General features: G+C 41.1%; 1 protein-coding gene across 1 annotated transcript; it reads right to left on the reverse strand.

Moving 5' to 3' along the window:
- Positions 1-8,244: 8,244 nt before the first annotated feature.
- On the reverse strand, positions 8,245-18,889 carry LOC311303344 (small ribosomal subunit protein mS39-like; the record flags this gene model as incomplete). The annotated part of the gene is made up of 16 exons (XM_084429769.1): positions 8,245-8,399; positions 8,477-8,635; positions 9,358-9,399; positions 9,486-9,634; positions 10,089-10,174; positions 10,844-10,934; positions 11,009-11,087; positions 12,695-12,839; positions 14,107-14,232; positions 14,343-14,393; positions 14,494-14,638; positions 16,297-16,379; positions 17,443-17,503; positions 17,750-17,960; positions 18,273-18,573; positions 18,637-18,889. The coding sequence occupies 16 exons, from the start codon at positions 18,887-18,889 to the stop codon at positions 8,354-8,356; spliced, it is 2,028 nt and encodes a 675-aa protein (XP_084285895.1). The 3' UTR covers positions 8,245-8,353.
- Positions 18,890-19,151: the final 262 nt, after the last annotated feature.

Raw genomic sequence — 19,151 nt, forward strand, 5'->3', positions numbered from 1 at the left:
TAATATTTGAACTTTGATATAATGGTGGGTTATATATATCAGGATGTGTGTCACAGGCATCAGCATGGAGTTCACTCCCTCCCACCCTCCGCATTCCAGAGCGCATGGGGATTGCGGGGGCCCTGTGGAAGTGAGAAACAGAGGTTTTCTAATAATTACATATACAGTATTTGACACTAACTAAAGATGAAAAACATTCAGTTCTTTAAAAGAATATAAATGAAATGGTTATAAAATAAATATATAATATAAAACAAATATCTTGCTAATTTAACTAAAGTTGTAAAACCTTCTGTTCTTTAAAAGAATATAAATGAAATGATTGTAATATAAAATAAATATCTTGCTAAAAATCTGCTAAACCAATTATTTTAGTTCTGTCAGGACCACTACCGTCAAATACGATTGACAATTAGCATACAGTTTGGATTGGCGGTATGGTTCCGTTCTGGGCGAGAACTCCCTGCGCATCCGTGCAGCCTAGCATGATAAGAGCAGGGAGAGCAGCAATAACCCCCCAAAACAAAACCATATGCCAATATCCCCCAACCCAACTGACAGCGCAATCTGGATGCTTTTCCTGAGTGAGCCAAGGCATCAAGGCATGTTACCAACAATACCAGAAAGCTTTAAGCAACAAGTATGTTGCCCTTACCTAGATGGCCTAAACGAGTATGTTGCCCTTACCTAGATGGCCTAAACGAGTATGTTGCCAATACCCACATAAGCCATAGCAACAAGCATGTTGTCAATACCTGAAATGTTTAGCAGTAAACATGCATATGGCAATGAATGACATACCACCTGAAATGAAGAAGTGAAAATTAGATATCAAAATGAATCAGCTGCTTGCTTGTTGTATATCCGCAGGCCAGTTCCAGTTTCTTTGAGTGACGCCTGTGGACTAGAGATGAGAGATGGAGATTTAATTTTTCAATTATCTGTTTCATTGGAAATAAGTACTGAAGTACACAATACTGAAGTAATCCTGGTGGAAACTCTGGTTCACACAGAATTAGCATCACATGTCATTAATACAGCTGGATGGTTTAATGTAACAAGCGTGATGCTGATGCTTGGATATATTTAGTCACAAATATGTAGATTTGAATAAATTCCAATCACTAAACAAGTTAAACAAGTCACCTGTCAATGACGTCATACCTTGTTATAGAGATGCGCGGATGGGCTATTATTTCATCCGCAACCGCATCACAAAAATCATCATCCGTCCGCCATCCAGCCGCACCAACGTTTTTGACCAATTTTCAAAACCGCACCCGCCCGCCATCCGTTGATTTGTGTATACATATATTTTTCATTTGATTGGTTCAACCGCCCGCCACCCGCCCGCCACCCGCCCGAATTTAACTGAAATATTATTTTTCGTCACGTCATCCGCCCAATCCGCGGTTTATCCGCGGAGTCCGTGGCTGTAACCGCCAACCGCGCATCTCTACCTTGTTATACTTGGTTGTAGTTTACTTCTGTAAAAAAAAAAAAAATTATATATATATATAATTTGGATATCGGCCGATACCGATACTATTCCGATACCAGAGCTGTGTTTGCTTTAATACTATTTTTATCATTATTGTTTATTTTATATGATGCTGAAATAAACTTCTCTCAATAGGCAAGTATGATATGTACACATGTATGCATGTATGTCCCAAAATGCAACTTGAGGCAAGTATAAGGTCAGAAAAGGAAGTCAGAAAAACAGGAAATCCCTGTTGTCTATCCACACACACACACACACACACACACACACACACACACACACACACACAGGTTCCTAACCGACGACGAAGACTTGACAGAGCAGCCATCAAGTGTTAGACAGTATTCTAGATTATTACGTGAGGAAGTTTTTTGTCCAATAATTAGAATTCCGGAGACCGTAAGCTGGATCATGACCAGTTGTACTGATCCATCCTCGAGTAACAGCGAGAGTAAATGAAGACTGATATGTTCATTCTTACATCCAACAACAGCACACCTCAATCGCTTAGGAGACATTCCTGTCTACAGCTGCTCCAGCGTGGAAACAATGGCGGACTGTGTGTCCAGCTCACTCAGGGCGGGTCTATGTCCTTCGGAAGACACGTTAAACCGAGGTCCTGACTCTCTGTGGTCATTAAAAATCCCAGGATGTCTTTCGAAAGAGTAGGGGTGTAACCCCGGCATCCTGGCCAAATTTGCCCAGTGGCCTCTGTCCATCATGGCCTCCTAATCATCCCCATATACTGATTGGCTTCATCACTGTCTCCTCTCCACCAGTAAGCTGGTGTGTGGTGGGCGTTCTGGCGCAATATGGCTGCCGTCGCATCATCCAAGTGGATGCTGCACATTGGTGGTGGTTGAGGAGATTCCCCCCTTCCATGTAAAGCGCTTTGAGTGCCGAGAAAAGCGCTATATAAATGTAATGAATTATTATTATTATGCTCAAACTGCAGTGTCAGTCAACAGTCGTGGGAGGGGCCTGTGCAAAGTGACGTCACATTGCCCCGAATCTGAGAACGGCTCGTTCTGAGACAGTGCTTATGATTTATGGAGATTTAAAAAAAAACACTGGGTGGATTTTTATCATTATAGGGTGGTTTATGTTCAACATTTATGTTCAAACACCATGTAAAAGTGAATTTTGCATAATAGGTGCCCTTTAAAATATGTAGGCTAGGCTATAGTTTGGATTATTTTTTATAATATCCCATTAATCCTAATAAATGCAATTTCCACTATTTCTGAAGTGCTTCTTTTATAAAGAACAGCACTTACTCACATAAAGCAGTGAAGCAGGCCCTGCACGTCTCTATCTTTGGAATAACTTGTCCTTAAATTCATAATTCTTCTCTCCATATATTTCTAAGAATACTTTACGCCTTGCCACCATTTTGAACTAATTTCAATACTGTCACCAATAACAAAGTTTTCTTCAAGAAAACTGGCTCTAATCATGTTCAGATCAAACCTCACAAAACCTTGATTTTCTAAAAACATTTTCCTGTAGCATGTTGATGAATTTGAAGCATCAATACAAAAGTATTTTATAATATTTCTAAGTGCATACTAATCAAAAGTTAAAAAGGTATTTGAGGTGATTGATCTTAAAAAAAAAAACATAAAACAGTCTGCTGTCCCTCTGCTGTTTTGAGGATGATCAGGAGATCAAGACTGCAACTTTCCAGTTACTAACTTTAACTTCTACACCACTTGAAACATGCACCAAAAGAAATGTCTTTGTAAGACTATTGCTTTTTTTTTTTGGTACTCATGCACTTTCACTCTGTCTAGTTAAACACACTCGTCAAGTGTTAACCACATGGTTTAAGTGTGAAGAGCTAATCTTGTTTAGTGTGATGTGCACAGATGCCTTTAAACCATCCACATCATTATTAGACACGATACCACTCATTTTAAGAAATGTGTTGGCGCTGCATTTCCAAGAAACATGATGCATTTTCACACCTCTCTCTTTTTAGCCTAATAAATATCAGTCCAGTGAGCTTCTCAGACACAGCTGATGCTTTCCGTACTCAAACTCAGACTGAGACTCTCTGTTATTTACACAAGCTCAAGAACAGAACAGGTAAATCTGCATGCTCTTCAAGTGACTGAAACACTGAAGTCTAATATATGGGTTTATTATTGATATGCATCTAGTTATTTTGTTTATGCACAGTTTTTCATTATTTGAGTTTGTTTCTTTGTAATTATGGCTTGATCTCTAAAACACGAGTAAAGTGGGTTACTTTTTAATTGATTTATGTAACTAGTGCAAAATGCCCATGCAAAATCAGTTTTTGAGTGTGTTTTTAGTAGCCTAATTGTTGGTTTGGTGTGTTTGAGTGCTCATTGTTACAATTACACAGCAAAAGTTCGGTGACATTTTTATTTGTGCATGGTAGAAAGCACACAGTGAACTCTGAGAAAACGCTATGCTTGAGCAAACAGTTTGTGCATAGGCTGATGCCCGTGCAAAGTGCCCGTGCAAAATCAGTTTTTGTGAGCTGATCGCCATCAAAAAAGTTCAGGAGATATTTCTTAGCGATGGCTGATTTCAACAGTTTCAATATGATAAAAAATAACTTTTATATTGATTCAATGGATTAATTGCATTTTGAAAAATAAAAAGTGTCATGAATTTATTGCATTTTTGGGGAAAATAATCCGTTTTTATAATAAATCTTTGAAAATCAAAATCTGGATTTGAATTTTTTATGTTATTATAACCTAAAGATGCTATGTGAAAGTTTGAGACAGAAAATAGTGGTTTTCATCTTGCCACTTTCTTGGTAAAGAAAACACATTTTTACTCAAATTAATCAAAATGGATTTATCACGTTTTGGCACCAAACTATAATTATTCAGAAGTAAACAGTGTAGCTGACTGAGTGTTTATGTCAGAATGTTTATTTTTAAACCACAACCTTGGTTGCAAAGGTTGCAAAAAAGGAAACTGTACGACTGTAAACTTGATATAACATGAAAAATAAACCTCTGCTTGTCATAGAAAAGGCAATTGGTGTGCATGCTTTCTCTAAGTAAGTCTACCTTATTAGATTTTACTTTCTCAACCTGCTCTTTTCTTCCATTTTTCTCAGGATGAGATCTGAGGCTCTTCTCTCGCTCCTGTTCATTCTGGCTCTGAGCGATAGAGCACTGACTGTCAGAGGCCAATTCATGCGAAAACACGCTCTCTTAACTCAATTTAACACCAGTGATAGAAGTGCTTGGTTGAGCTACATAATGTACAACAAACTCTGTGACCGAAGTCATATATATTCCTTAATCCAGGACAGCGAAGAAAATATAAAACAAATCTGCAGTAAGTTGGGCCGACATACAACGGAGACCCTTTACATAAGTACACGCCGCTTCCGGGTGTACACGGTTGACTGTGTAAGGACAGGAGGGCAGCGTGTCATTGAAGGATGTACTACAGGCCTGTACTATGTAACTGTTGGCTGTCAGTTCTTTCAAACACAAATTCCACTTCCTGTGCACTATGAAGGCCAAGACAGTGGAATAGATGTAAATAGTTGCTTTTAAACCATGATTTTTTTTTTTTCACAGTGAGACTGAAGAACTGGTGCTTGAAATGTTGCTTTCTAACAGTTCTTTATAAGCATCCCTATAAAAGCTTTCTTTGCAAAGTGCAGTTTGGTATTATAAAACAAACTGAACAAATGTACAACTTGAATGCAACGCAAGTCACTTTGAATAAAAGCATCTGCCAAAAGCATATATGTCTCATCTCTGTAACACACAATAACACTTTAGATGCTTAAGTCACGGTTGATATGTCTGTGTCACACATTAGCAGCAGGATGAAAAAAAACAGTGCTGGATTTAATTGCAGCTGTCTTTTCTCAACCCATTCTCACTCCTAAGGCGTCAAAAACTGAAGTGGTCAAGTGCCCCTCTGCGTCTCTCTATGGACGAATTGGGAACTCCGTTGCTTTCAATGGGAAACCTGTGGCATCAACAACAGACGTGAATTTTATGAGTAGGAAATCGCGCTGCAGAAGTCTCATATTGAACACATCGCGATATTTGACCCTGTCTGTGATGATGTCTCTCCACACCTCATAACCTTTCTCTGTTTGCAAGAGTGGAAGAGCTAATCTGACTTGTCACATGACATCAGATACTCGATTATTTTGTCATAATCAGATCAGTTACACTTCTGATAACATTCTAGTTTGGATGTAAATCTTTTTTTTTTTTTTTTAGCTAATTCATATGAATATAGCTTGCTATTAAATATTTGTTTGGGCATGTGTAGGATGTGTCCAGCGAGGTGCACCCTTTGCTCTGTCTCAGTTTCTGAAAGTCTTCATGTGAAGTCCCACTCCTCTTCAGGATCTCTTTGATATATGCAGAACCAATATTGAAAATAATAATTTATCTTTTCCATATTTTTAAAGCATTGTGTTTATTCTGTTCAGCTTCATAAACTGTACTTGATGTCTTCCAAATGCCTTTATCAAAAAAGCGTCAGTGCTCATCAGGTGTTTTGCTAAAGGACATATGGTGCGTTCAAGTCATCTCGTATAGATCGTATTTACGAGTTGAACGCACTTGAACGCCACCATTTTCTCTAAGCTCCGATCTTTACGATGGGGGCGTGTCAGTGATTAACATGGCGGAATACACAATACGTAAAGGTATTTAGCTGTGATTTTGTCAGGCTTTTCTATTAACAGCTCAGTTAGCTAATCGCCAACACAGAATATGATAGTATTATAATATAACAATGCAACATGTAACGATGTGTTGGCAGTGGCTTCATAAATTAATTAAAAACATAAAAATACAAAGTACACCTGATGCACATTTCTTTGTTCTTCATTTTCTAGAACAAGAGTTTAAGAACCTTACTGTATTTTTGTGTAATTAATTAAGAGAAAGTACTCCGACATTTTGCTCCGATGAAAGTGACTTGAACGCACATGCCGTTATAAGCACGACTTCCCACCTCGTACGTACGAACTTCCCAGGAGGACTTGATCGCACCAATATTCATTGCCATCCATTAGTTCTAGTCATGCAGGGACTTCATGATGCAATAGACACATGTATATTTCTGCAAGTGTGTATAGCAGGTGTTTGTCCGAACAATTGAGGATAGTGAGAGTGTTCAGGAAAACCTTTTGAAAACAGTCAGTATTTAAGGAATTCTGTTTGGTGCTGATAGAGTATTACAGACATGACACACTGGACAATATTCTGTTAGTTTGTTACATTTACATTTAGACGACTCTTTAAAAAATCTTTTAAATAACTAAGTCAATCATTTATGGCCATGTTCTCCCCTTGGAGTGAGTAGGGCAGGGATGCTCACTTCCGACTGGAATTTGCCCAATGTATGGTACAGTTTTTCTGAGCTGCTAAAACACTAAACCCCATTCTCAATAGCCTAAACCAGTTTGTTGAGTAAATCACTCTTTCTGTAAAGAAGTTCAGGTAGTTAAAACACTTTGCAAATCTCATGCACTCTTTTTTGCAAAACTCTGAACACATTCTCACACACTCTCATCGCACTGAGATGATGCGGAGGCAGAATGAATCTCTCATTGACCTTGATTTTGACCTCTTTTGATTTAGAGTTTTATTTTATTTTTTAAAACCTTTTTGGCTTTGGCTTTTGCATTACTGTATGCAAGGGCAGAATATACAGACATTCAGTGATATTCAGTACAATACTATACTTACAATAGTAAGGTGAATAAAATGTATTAAAGTACTGCAAGTTGTCATTACTATACTTTTTTACGCAATAGCAAATTTAGTTTACTTCCTTACAATATATACTTTTTTTCTGTAACTGCATGCTTTGGATTCTGTGTTCTCCATTTTTTTATGTAGTGTCTAATGAATAATCTGTCGTGTTTATATATCGACTCCTGTGTGTATGATCTGAAAGCATTGTCTGATTTTGAGAACAGATCAAATGGTTTTGAGGCAATTGTTTGTTTTTGCCTCAAGAGTCAGAGCTTCTCTGAATGTAGTTTGAAGATTTGGTTTTGTGTTTAAGGTTTTGAGAAAGTAAAAAAAAAAAAGTACAACCTTAGTAAAAAGTAAACCTTAAAAAGTAAAAGCTCCTCCCCCTAGTGGGCGGTGTCATGTTTCACATTACACAATTTACTGCAGTATTTTATAATCAAATCTTTTTCTAATCTTGACAAAACGCATATCATTGAGAAGGTCTGAGACTCAAGACTGTTATATGACAGAAGTGATATAGTGACAAGAACTTGTGAAACATGGTCACACGTGGTTTGGCACTGTGAGGACAATCATCTGTCCTTCGTTCTCGGGCGTCTTACGTCACGGACGCTGCAGTTTATTTCTCTGTCCAGTTCTGATGCAGGACTACGGCATGTTCAGCAGGAGATCAGGAACCCTGGGCGTCTTCTTCCAGGTGTTTTCCAGACTCAGTAGAAAGGTCTCTTTAATGTCCTAAGTTATTGTAACTGTGAGGTTTCATCTGCACACCGTATGAAAGTAATGCTCTTATTACCCCTATTCCGTCACACCCATTGGCACCGACATTAAAATAGCAGGACTACGTAACATTTCAATAAAGTCGATTATATATGAAATTTCATAATTCCAATGAACTGCAATCCTGTGTTTGATCAGTACTATTGGAGATTAGTTTGGACCAAAACACAAGGTCATACATTCAGAGCCAGAATCCAGACTCAAAAGCCCAGTGAGGAAAAGAGCTAAAGATTTTAAACTATCGATTTTCTTTATTGAGTTATCTCAAGTTACAATTTTGCATGTGCCAAACATTTCAACAGATACTCAGCCGCTGTGATCATCCACACCACCCCGAGATTTAATCGCTGTTAAAGGTCTGAATCTCCAGATCAGACAAGATGCTCCTGCAAGAGGACCAGATTACAATCACATTCTTGAATCTTCTAATTCATCTAAAGCGTCTACGCAGCTTAAGACGTACTTGTGCTGCTCTGAGAGCTGGAACTCCTGCTGGATCCTCTGGATGAGTGTGTGTGTGTCGGGCAGACAGAAGCCAGCGGAGATCTTCACCAGCTCCACGGCCTGATCCACATCACCGCTCTCCTTCACACACGTCAGGAACCGGTTCAGCAGATCCACACTGACACACACACACACACACACACACACACACACACACACACACACACACACACACACACAACACACGTTAGTCTGAACCATAGACTGTATAAACATAGTAGTGTGCATGAATGTTTTGAAGCCCAAAGTGGGCGGAGCCTGATGATCGAAAATGTGCAGCAAGGCGGATTAGCTGAGGTGACGTGACGCTAACAGACAAACGGCTAGTAGTGACATTAGAGCAATCCACCTGTCACTCAAGTGGCCACGCCCTTAATTATGCAGAACTTTAAGGCTTAATATAATTTAAACGGATGAGTTATTAAAAAAATTCACCCCCTCACAGTTTTCATGAAGGGCAAAATTAGCTTTATAGACCAAAACCACTTTAAGCTCCAGACTGTAAACATGTTTGTTTCTGCTGTAAAGTTGGGCATTTTAACATGGGGGTTTATGGGATTGAGTCTCTTCTGCAGCCGGTCTCTAGTGGCCAGTGGATGAACTGCAGGTTAAGTCTCTTCCGTGTTGGATTGAAGAGAGAGACGGGAAGGTTCTGCTTGGTTTGAACACATCAGGACTTGAAATAAAGCCTTTCAGTTACAGTGCACGGGACAAACATTGGTACATTAACGTCTAGTAAACATTAGTGATTCATATTGGCACGTTATAAAAATCTTGATGCTTGTGAAGCAAAATCACAAATGCCTGGAAAAGTCATGGGAAAAATGAGCGGGCTCTTACCTGGGAACTCTATTGTGGGTTTTGAAGAGTTTCAGTGTCTCCCTGCATGAAGAGAAGTGAAATGAACAGATCTGAGGAGCGTTTAAAACTCAATTTTTCACATCACAGAGTCCCATAGGAGACGTTACCAGGCGGCTGATGTCCTGTGAGCCGCGAGCAGAACAGAGATGACGTTACTGAGAGAACCGGCCGTCCAGCTCATCAGGACCTTCCCTCGGTCACCGGTGCTGTACATGCTCTTAATGTCCAGCGCACAGTCGGCCAATGAGTCCTGCACCTAAAACACACACACACACACACACACACACACACACACACTGACATTGACTGGCTTCCAATGACAATGCATGGAATTTTAACAACAAAAGCAGAAGACAGACTTATATCAACCAATGCAGATCATCTGACACCAATGCTACAATTTTCTCTCATAATCATTTGTTAACAAACATGTATTCATTATTACACTGCCTTAAATTATTACACTGTTTAAATGCATTTTCTTGCACACATTATTGAATTGTTTAAAAGCATTTTTAACTAACTGTGATTTGTATATGTACATTTCTGAAATGCATTACTAAGACGGATAACAGATCAGTGTAAACTGTAATATGGACTTATGCACAATATGCACTTTCAGTAAAGCTGCTTTGAAACGTTGCATATTGTGAAAAGCGCTATACAAATAAATAAACGTGAATTGAACTGAACTAGTAATGCGGTTGTACCTGCTGACTGTGTGTTTCTCTGGCCATCAGTGCCAGCAGATCCTCCACCAGCTTCTGTCTGTTCCCGTGGCCCAACGCTTTGATATCTGTGCAACAACACATTATTAGCGTTTTTCAGGTGTTCTCCTCCGACCACTGTCTGTCAACTGTTGATTTATGATGATTTTTGGCCAAACTATTCAGAAGTTAAGCAAAAATTGCCATTTTTCATTTCTCCTGACCACTAGGTGGCACTGTGCCAAAATTGAGCAGGTATTCTCAAGTCATGGTTGTCATAACACACACCATGTTTGGTCAGAACGCACTAAAGAAGACTAAAGTTGTGAAGATATAGCTTTGGCGTGCTCTTCATCACATTCGTTCATGTGATATTCAAGAACAGTTTGACGAATAAACTTGAATTCCATAACTTTTTGTCACAATGGTCTGAAGATGATCTGGTTCAATTCTGTAAAAATCGAATTCGTGAAAAAATTCCCAAATGGCAGGAAAACTTTAATGACGGAAAATTATGGTTCAAAGGTTATTAGCATAAATTAGTGCACATTTGGACAGGTGGTGGCGCTAGAGGGGTTGAGTTAGAGACTCCAAATTGGCTGTGGTTAATGTTCAGACGGTCCTCTATCTATGTGCCAAATTTCACAGCTTTCCCACAAGCGGATCTATGGGCTGCCATAGGCTCAAGCAGCAGCATTACAGTAGGTGACATCACTTCAGTGCTCGGCCCATAATACATCAATCTGTCAATCAATCACCTCTCCATATCTGCGGGATGAGATCTAATCTGCTGTCGGTGTCCAGCGCTCGGAGTAGATCCGTCATGACGTTAGAACTGGGGTAGTACACCTGCAACCAGATCACAATGATGTCACATCCTGTGTGCGCTCACATGAAGCAGTGCATGAGTGTGTGTTACTCACCGAGGGAATCAGATCTCTGTACCACTTCATCACCACGTCCACCTGCTCCATCAGACACAGCAGACTGAAGAAGCGCGCGCTGGAACACACACACACACGAGCAGGTCAGACGTCACACCGCCTTATTCCTGACCAGCTGACCGCGCTTGAATTATGGGTGGCACTTCCGGTTTGGGGAACTTCCATTCAAAAAGACTGACACGAATCATTTCAAATCATAAGGTTGCCCTGCAAATAAAGCTGATCCGTCAGTCTGACTGGATGAGCTGTCAGTTTTCCTTCATGATTTATTTTCAGACGTCAAGAAAATTAAAGCTGCAAGCAGCATTTATCGGGGTTCAAGTATTTATGGCCTTTAAGCACATAAGCATTTAAGACATTAAGTTTTATTTTACAAGCATGTAACCACTGAAATAATAGACGGAAATGTCCATTTACAGCCAATACAGGCAATTTACCATAGGAAATATATGGTTTTCAAAGCTTTTTAACAGTTATAGCGCCACCTATGGTCCGATCTCCATGAAATTTTGCATGATTGTTTACATTGTTATGTCACATATGCCCACCAATTTTGGTGAAGTTCTGAGTTTTCCTGTAGGATTTATAGGCTTTTGAGTGTATTTTGTCACGCCCCTTTTCTAAATGACCCTGTTACAGCCATCCAAATGCAAAAGTTCATCTTTTTTTCGATAATTATTGATCTAGAGAGTCCAGAGAATTGTCCTAGACTGGTTTGGTTCCGATCGGGCGAAAAACCAGGGACTATTTCACAAAAGTAGGTTTTGGACAAAATTCAACATAGCAGAAATGTTGTCCGCCTTGAGCCAGGGATCACAGTGGTGTAAGACACTTGATTCTGGGACAAACGGTCTAAGAGTTATGAGCGATTTTGTACTTTTGGTTGCTGTAGTGCCACCTATGGGCCAATCGGGGTCATACTCTGATAGGTTCTCCCCAAATTGAGGCCTACCATCTGGCCAGGTTTCAAGTCTCTAGGCCTTACGGTTTGGCCTGCACAATGCGTTTTACGAATCCTTACTGTTACAATTACAATAGGGTTTCAGCATTTCATGCTTGAACCCCTAAAAAATACAAAACAATTACAACATATCCTGCACATCTGTGGTCTGTTCTCCCGATTTAATTTACGATATATCCCATTAATAATTCACTGGAATACACGTTAGAATCTCTCGTTTTTTCTCCTCAAATTCTCACGTCTCTTTCCTGGATTGTTTTCACGATTTATTATCGGTCAAAACACTTTGAAATAGTATCACGTAATGCTGAAGTTAATGAACATTTCTGCTTAAGGCAACATATAACACACATATAGCCTATATTACAGTAGTGATGTTTACCCGGGCCGTTATTGCTGTGGAAAGACTCGTGCTCTGGGGTTCTTCATGATCTGCTGAAGCACCTTGTTGATGCTTTACACTTTAAATGTCCTTTTAATGCTCAATGGTTGAAGGGCGAGTGGAATAATGTCATCATTATACCCAGTTTAAACTTTTTTCTATTATTGCGCCGACAGAGTGAGCCTCTCACTGATTGTTTACAGCGTACCGGAAGTCATAACTCGCGCAGGAATAAGCTGGACTGAGTTTAACGCAGATGAAGATGAGGCTTTGGTGGAGGAACTGACAGGGAAAGCTCTGAATTAATGAGTTATATACTCACTAGTAGATGTTCTGCTTTGAATCATTTCCCATAAGTCTCCAGTTCTCCCCGACTCCCAGCAGCTCGTGGACCCTGTACGCCTGCTCGATGTCCTTGGTGTCCAGACACTGTAGACAGAGATCACACACAGGGTCACGCTTCATAACTATGTGGCGTTTCCCATAAAGCCCGTCATGTTTAAGCGCACTTACTGTTGTGTTGTACTGTTGTGATTGGTCTGCTCTGATTGGTCAGATGGCCCAGTCTGTTGTGATTGGTCTACTCTGCTCTGATTGGTCAGATGGCCCAGTCTGTTGTGATTGGTCTACTCTGCTCTGATTGGTCAGATGGTCCAATCTGTTGTGATTGGTCTACTCTGCTCTGATTGGTCAATGACCCAGTCTGTTGTGATTGGTCTACTCTGCTCTGATTGGTCAATGACCCAGTCTGTTGTGATTGGTCTACTCTGCTCTGATTGGTCAGATGGTCCAGTCTGTTGTGATTGGTCTGCTCTGATTGGTCAGATGGCCCAGTCTGTTGTGATTGGTCTACTCTGCTCTGATTGGTCAGATGGTCCAGTCTGTTGTGATTGGTCTACTCTGCTCTGATTGGTCAGATGGTCCAGTCTGTTGTGATTGATCTACTCTGCTCTGATTGGTCAGATGACCCAGTCTGTTGTGATTGGTCTACTCTGCTCTGATTGGTTAGATGGGCCAGTCTGCTGTGATTGGTCTACTCTGCTCTGATTGGTCAATGACCCAGTCTGTTGTGATTGGTCTACTCTGCTCTGATTGGTCAATGACCCAGTCTGTTGTGATTGGTCTGCTCTGCTCTGATTGGTCAGATGACCCAGTCTGTTGTGATTGGTCTGCTCTGCTCTGATTGGTCAGATGGTCCAGTCTGTTGTGATTGGTCAGATGGCCCAGCCTGTTGTGATTGGTCTACTCTGCTCTGATTGGTCAGATGGCCCAGTCTGTTGTGATTGGTCTACTCTGCTCTGATTGGTCAGATGGCCCAGTCTGTTGTGATTGGTCTACTCTGCTCTGATTGGTCAGATGGCCCAGTCTGTTGTGATTGGTCTACTCTGCTCTGATTGGTCAGATGACCCAGTCTGTTGTGATTGGTCTACTCTGCTACTCTACTACTGTATTTTGTAAAACTTTTGCAACTTCTTTTTAATCACTTAATGAGAAGCACCACAATTACATTTTATCATCTGTTACTGAACAGACATTTAGAAGTTTATTTTAAAGTGTGACGTATTGAAAATAAAAATGTGTAAATAAGGCTCTGTAAAACCTTTACTTGCATTTATGTGGGACACTTGCAGTCTTCACGCCCACTCGAACACTTGGGCCAAATACAGGAAATACATCATGTAAACAGACAAGTGTTCAAGCGCAAAGAGCACCAGTGTGTGTATTAGGACAGGCCCTGCTCAGCAAACCCCCACTGTGATAAGCAGATACCATCATCAGGGTCCTGAGGGGTGAAGCTCTTCCCCGACACCTTGTACATCACTTCTTGCAGAATGTCTTTTTGGCCCTGAACTGGGGCCCCTGCAGAGCAAAGCATGATGGGAAATGCATGATCATGTGTTCCTATGTACATGTATGCATATTTTTATATAAAGAATTGAGAGAATTGTTATTGTAAGACATCAAATGACCTATTTTATAAAATATGCTGAGCACGTGACTGTAAGAGGCTAGACTGGGGTCTGAAATCAGAAGAAAAAGAATCAATTACACACCAAAATAAATAAGCATACACCACTTCATTTCTGTAAAGCATGAATAAACGAGTATCACTCATCGGACCGATGTTGAGAGCCTTCATCTCGCTGATCACAGGAAAAGCCTGAGATTTTCCCAAAGCGCCACAGCGTCTCAAAGCCTTCAGGACAGCGTTAAACATCAGGAGGTTCGGCTTGACCTTCTGCTCCGCCATCTGCTTCAGAAGATCCTGCAAAACACACACACACACACAGTGATGCACAAGCTGGCTTTGCTGATGGGCTAGTGCTGGGCGGTGTGACCAAAAATTTACATCACAGTATTTTTCAAAATGATATCGGCTTCACGGTATATATGACGGTATTTATTATTTCTTCAAGCATGACTGGGTGTTAAACACATTTTGTACTGAGTGAGAGAGGAAATACTGCAGTAGATTGGCTTAGAACGCCCCATTAAGAAATCACACTGGTATTAATACAGGTTTGCAAGGCTGTTTAAAAGAGGTCCAGCAGGAGGCGCTGTAGGAGCGGCTTTATATGGAAAGATTAAAGGGATACTCCACTTTTTTTGGAAATAGGCTCATTTTCCAACTCCCCCAGAGTTAAACAGTTGAGTTTTACCATTTTCAATCCGGTACCACTTTTAGCATAGCTTAGCATAGATCATTGAATCGGACAAGACCATTAGCATCTCTCTCAAAAAAATGTTTTTCCTATTTAAAACTTGACTCTTCTGTAGTTACATCGTGTATCGTCATATCATTACGCCTGCTGCACTCATGGTACGGCAGCAAAGTTTCTTGATTATTACGCAGGAATGAGAGTATAGTTCCTAGCCATATCAGCCTAGAAAATCGCAACTTTACATTTTCCGTCGGTCTTAGTACACGATGTAACTACAGAAGAGTCAAGTTTTAAATAGGAAAAATATCGAAACTCTTTGGTCATTTTTTTTTAGACAGATGCTAATGGTCCTGTCCGATTCAATGATCTATGCTAAGCTATGCTAAAAGTGGTACCGCCAGACATGGAGATCGGCTGAATGGATTCGAAAACGGTAAGACTCAACTGTTTAACTCTGGGGGAGTTGTAAAATGAGCCTATTTCCCAAAAAAGTGGAGTATCCCTTTAAATGAAAGTAACATCGAAACTTTCTAAAGACCGTCAGTTCCCTTCAGATACAATCATATAAAAACTCTGTAACAAAAATAAACACCGGTATTCAGTATGAATCACACACAAATGGTTAAAACAAGAGAGACCAACATTAGATGACTGGGTAGATGTGACCATAGAGAGAGTTATATGATGGAAAAGATCACTTTTTTTGTTAATTTAAAGAGATTGACGATGTTTTCCTGGACAAATGGAGGAAATGGGTTGAATATGTATCAGAAGGATGGTCAGATTGTGCTGCTATACATAAATAGATGAAGATTAACATATAATGTATATGTTAATAATGTATGTTCGAATGTGCGTGTAATAATAATTCTCATAAATAATTTGAGATTATAATAATAAGTCATTTGAGGTTGTTGAGGATGGAATTGAACTAAGACACATGTTCTCTCTTCCTGGATGTACATGGTTACCTTTTTATTTTATTCTTTTTTTTCCCCTTATTAATTTTGTCTTTTTTCTTTTTTTTTTTTTGTAAAATGTTATACTTTGAAACAATTGAACAAATCTGGAGTTCAATTTATATTTAAAACACATTAGGTAATTGTACATAGTTGTATTTGTAAAGACACTTTGTGATTGCATTGAGCGCTACATGTAAACTGAAATATAGTATATGATTGTACTCATATGAATGATCAAAATAAACATAAAATAACACAAAAAAGAAAGTGGCTTTGCAACAAAATCTCAAGTGACGTACCACTATCAGCTCCCATTTCTCATTGTATTTCTCTTGCACTTCTGGGGCCGCTGCGATCAGGGCGTTGAAGATGTGCACATCAGCTACAGGAACAAAACAGAAACGCAATCTTCTGATTATTCTTTTCACTCCTCTATCAGAAATCTTGCGTGGAGCACTGGTCGAGGCAAATTTATGGTGAAATGATTGTCTTTCCACTTCCGTATTATGGCCCCAAAAGTGCTCACTGGACCATTCAGAAGCTTAGAATGGCGCCTATAACCAATGCCATCATTATGTTTTGCAACAATTAGGTTGCGAAGGTCTTGAGACAGCTCTTCGCTTTTACCCATCATGAGATGTGTCTTGTGTGACACCTTGGCAATGAGACCTTTTTGTAGGCCATAACTTGGGACTGAACCAGCTGTTATTAATTTCCACTGACAGGGGGCTGGATTGCTTTTTAATTACTGTAAGTTTTCAGCAGTTGTCTTGGCTTTCCATGCCTTTTTGCGCCTCCCTTTCTTCATGTGTTCAATACTTTTTCCCTGTGTCATTTCACATTATTACACATAACTTAATTTCTGAACTTATTTTTGTTTGTTTCTTTGTATGTATGGCTTACTTGGGTTGTTACCAACATCTGGTGAACATTTCATGTCAATAGCACCTTTGGAAATATATTTACTGAGAAAAATGATGACGTGTTCAATACTTATTTCCCCCGCTGTAACCAATTATTCAAAGTGTCCCCTGGGGTTATTGAAAGCCGTTTTCCACTCATCCCCCCTTCTTATGCGGACCAAATGGTAGGCAGTAGGTCCAATTTCGTGAAAAGAGACGCTCCCTGCAACCACTCGAAGGCTGAAGACATCAACGGCAAAGGATAGGTATTCTTTACAGTGATGTTGTTCAGCCCTCGGTAGTCAATACACGGTCGCAGGGAGCCATCCTTCTTCCCCACGAAAAAGAACCCCGCGCCAGCGGGAGACGAAGAAGGACGGATGATCCCGGCAGCCAGAGAATCAGAAATATATTTCTCCATGACCTCCCTCTCAGGAACAGAGAGCGAGTATAACTTGCCCTTAGGCGGAGACGTACCTGGCAATAAATCTATAGCACAGGCGTAGGGACGATGCGGAGGAAGAGAAGCAACCCGGGACTTACTGAACACTTCCTTCAGGTCGAGATACTCAGGTGGCACATTAGACAGATTCACTGGCTCCTCCTGCAACACAGAACAAGAAACAGACGGACAGGCAGACACAAGACAAGAGGCATAACAACGGTCACTCCAGGCAGAAACTGTATTCTGACCCCATTCCACCCTGGGTTGGTGTTGAACCAACCACGGATGTCCCAATACCACTGGTGCGAATGGTGAACTGGTGATGAGGAAAGAAGTCTTTTCGGTATGGTTTCCAGAGGTGGTAGGAGTGAGAACACATGTAGACTGAGTGATGCCTGGGAGTACCTGTCTGTTAATGGCGTTGACTGAAATCTTGTGCTCAAGTGAAGTGACCGGAATATGAAGATGTTCGACCAAAGAACAGTCTATGAGGTTACCCTCAGTTCCTGAGTCCACCAATGCCTGGCAGATGTGGAACTGGTCTGCCCATTCAGTCTTACCGGGAGGAGAGTTGCTGATGAGTAACCTCCGTTCTACTGTCGGGCTTGGTCTTTTACTGGACAGTCAATGAGAAAGTGTCCAGCCGTGCCACAGTAAAGGCAAAGTCCTCTTGTCCTCCGACGGTCCCTCTCCTCCCGGGATAGCCGAGCTCGACCAACCTGCATGGGTTCTTGATCGATCGGGGGGCTGACCGTGTTCCCACCTCTGATACTGGAATACTCAGGAAATTATGGAATCAGGGTCTGGTGTGATCGACTCTCTCGTTGTTGAAGACGCGCATCCACGCGCAGCGCCAATCCGATTAGTTCGTTGAGACTCCTTGGTAACTCCAACGTATTAAATCTCCTTTTGAACACGGTCAGCCAACCCATGCAGGAAAATGTCCCACTGCGCCTCCTCGTTCCATTTGCACTCGGCTGCCAGGGTCCGGGACTCGATGGAATAGTAGGATACTGACTTGTTGTTCTGGCGGAGATCGGTGAATTTACGGGCAGCCTCCCGGCCCGTAACCGCGCAATCAAATACCCGACTCATCTCCTCGCCGAGTGCTTGGAACGAGGAACAGCAGGGATATTGTTTCTCCCACACCGCCGTTCCCCACAGAGCCGCGCGTCCTGACAACAAAGTCATTACCAGTGCCACTCTAGACTGTTCTGTGGCGAAGGTCACTGGTTGAAGAGAGAAAAAGATGGAACATTTAGTCAAAAATGCTCTACAGAGACTAGGCTCACCAGAATATCTCTCGGGGGTGGGGATGCGCGGCTCGGGCTGGTTGACGATGTTAGATGGCTCGCGGGGAACCGGCGGCGGGGGTGGCGCAGTGGTAGCCCTCAGTTGTTGTAAATGAGTGGTGAGCTCAGACACCTGCATTACCAGCGCCTGTACAGCCCGACCAGTAGCAGCCATCCGTTCCTCTTGACGATCCATCCGAACGACGTTGTTTGAAAGAAATTCCTGAAGCTCAACTGCTTTCGCTGGATCCATGTCACGGTCAGATCGTTCTGTCACACTCTGTATAGAAAGAACGAGAGTAGAATCCAACTGCGAGAAAACAGCAATATTTATTATAAACAGGAAAAGCAGTGAAGCTGGTCAGCGTTGATGAACAGAGTAGATAAGGCACTGGCAACGCAGGGATGCAATGGGCAGATAAATCCAGACAGAATCCAGACAGGAAGCGAGAGATCCGGGAAGGCGAACCACTCGAGGGAAACCAGCGGAAACAGGAGTGACGGGTGCTCAATGG

The sequence above is a fragment of the Rutilus rutilus genome (assembly GCF_951802725.1).
Source record: "Rutilus rutilus genome assembly, chromosome: 14".
In the NCBI taxonomy this organism is placed as follows: Eukaryota; Metazoa; Chordata; class Actinopteri; order Cypriniformes; family Leuciscidae; genus Rutilus; species Rutilus rutilus.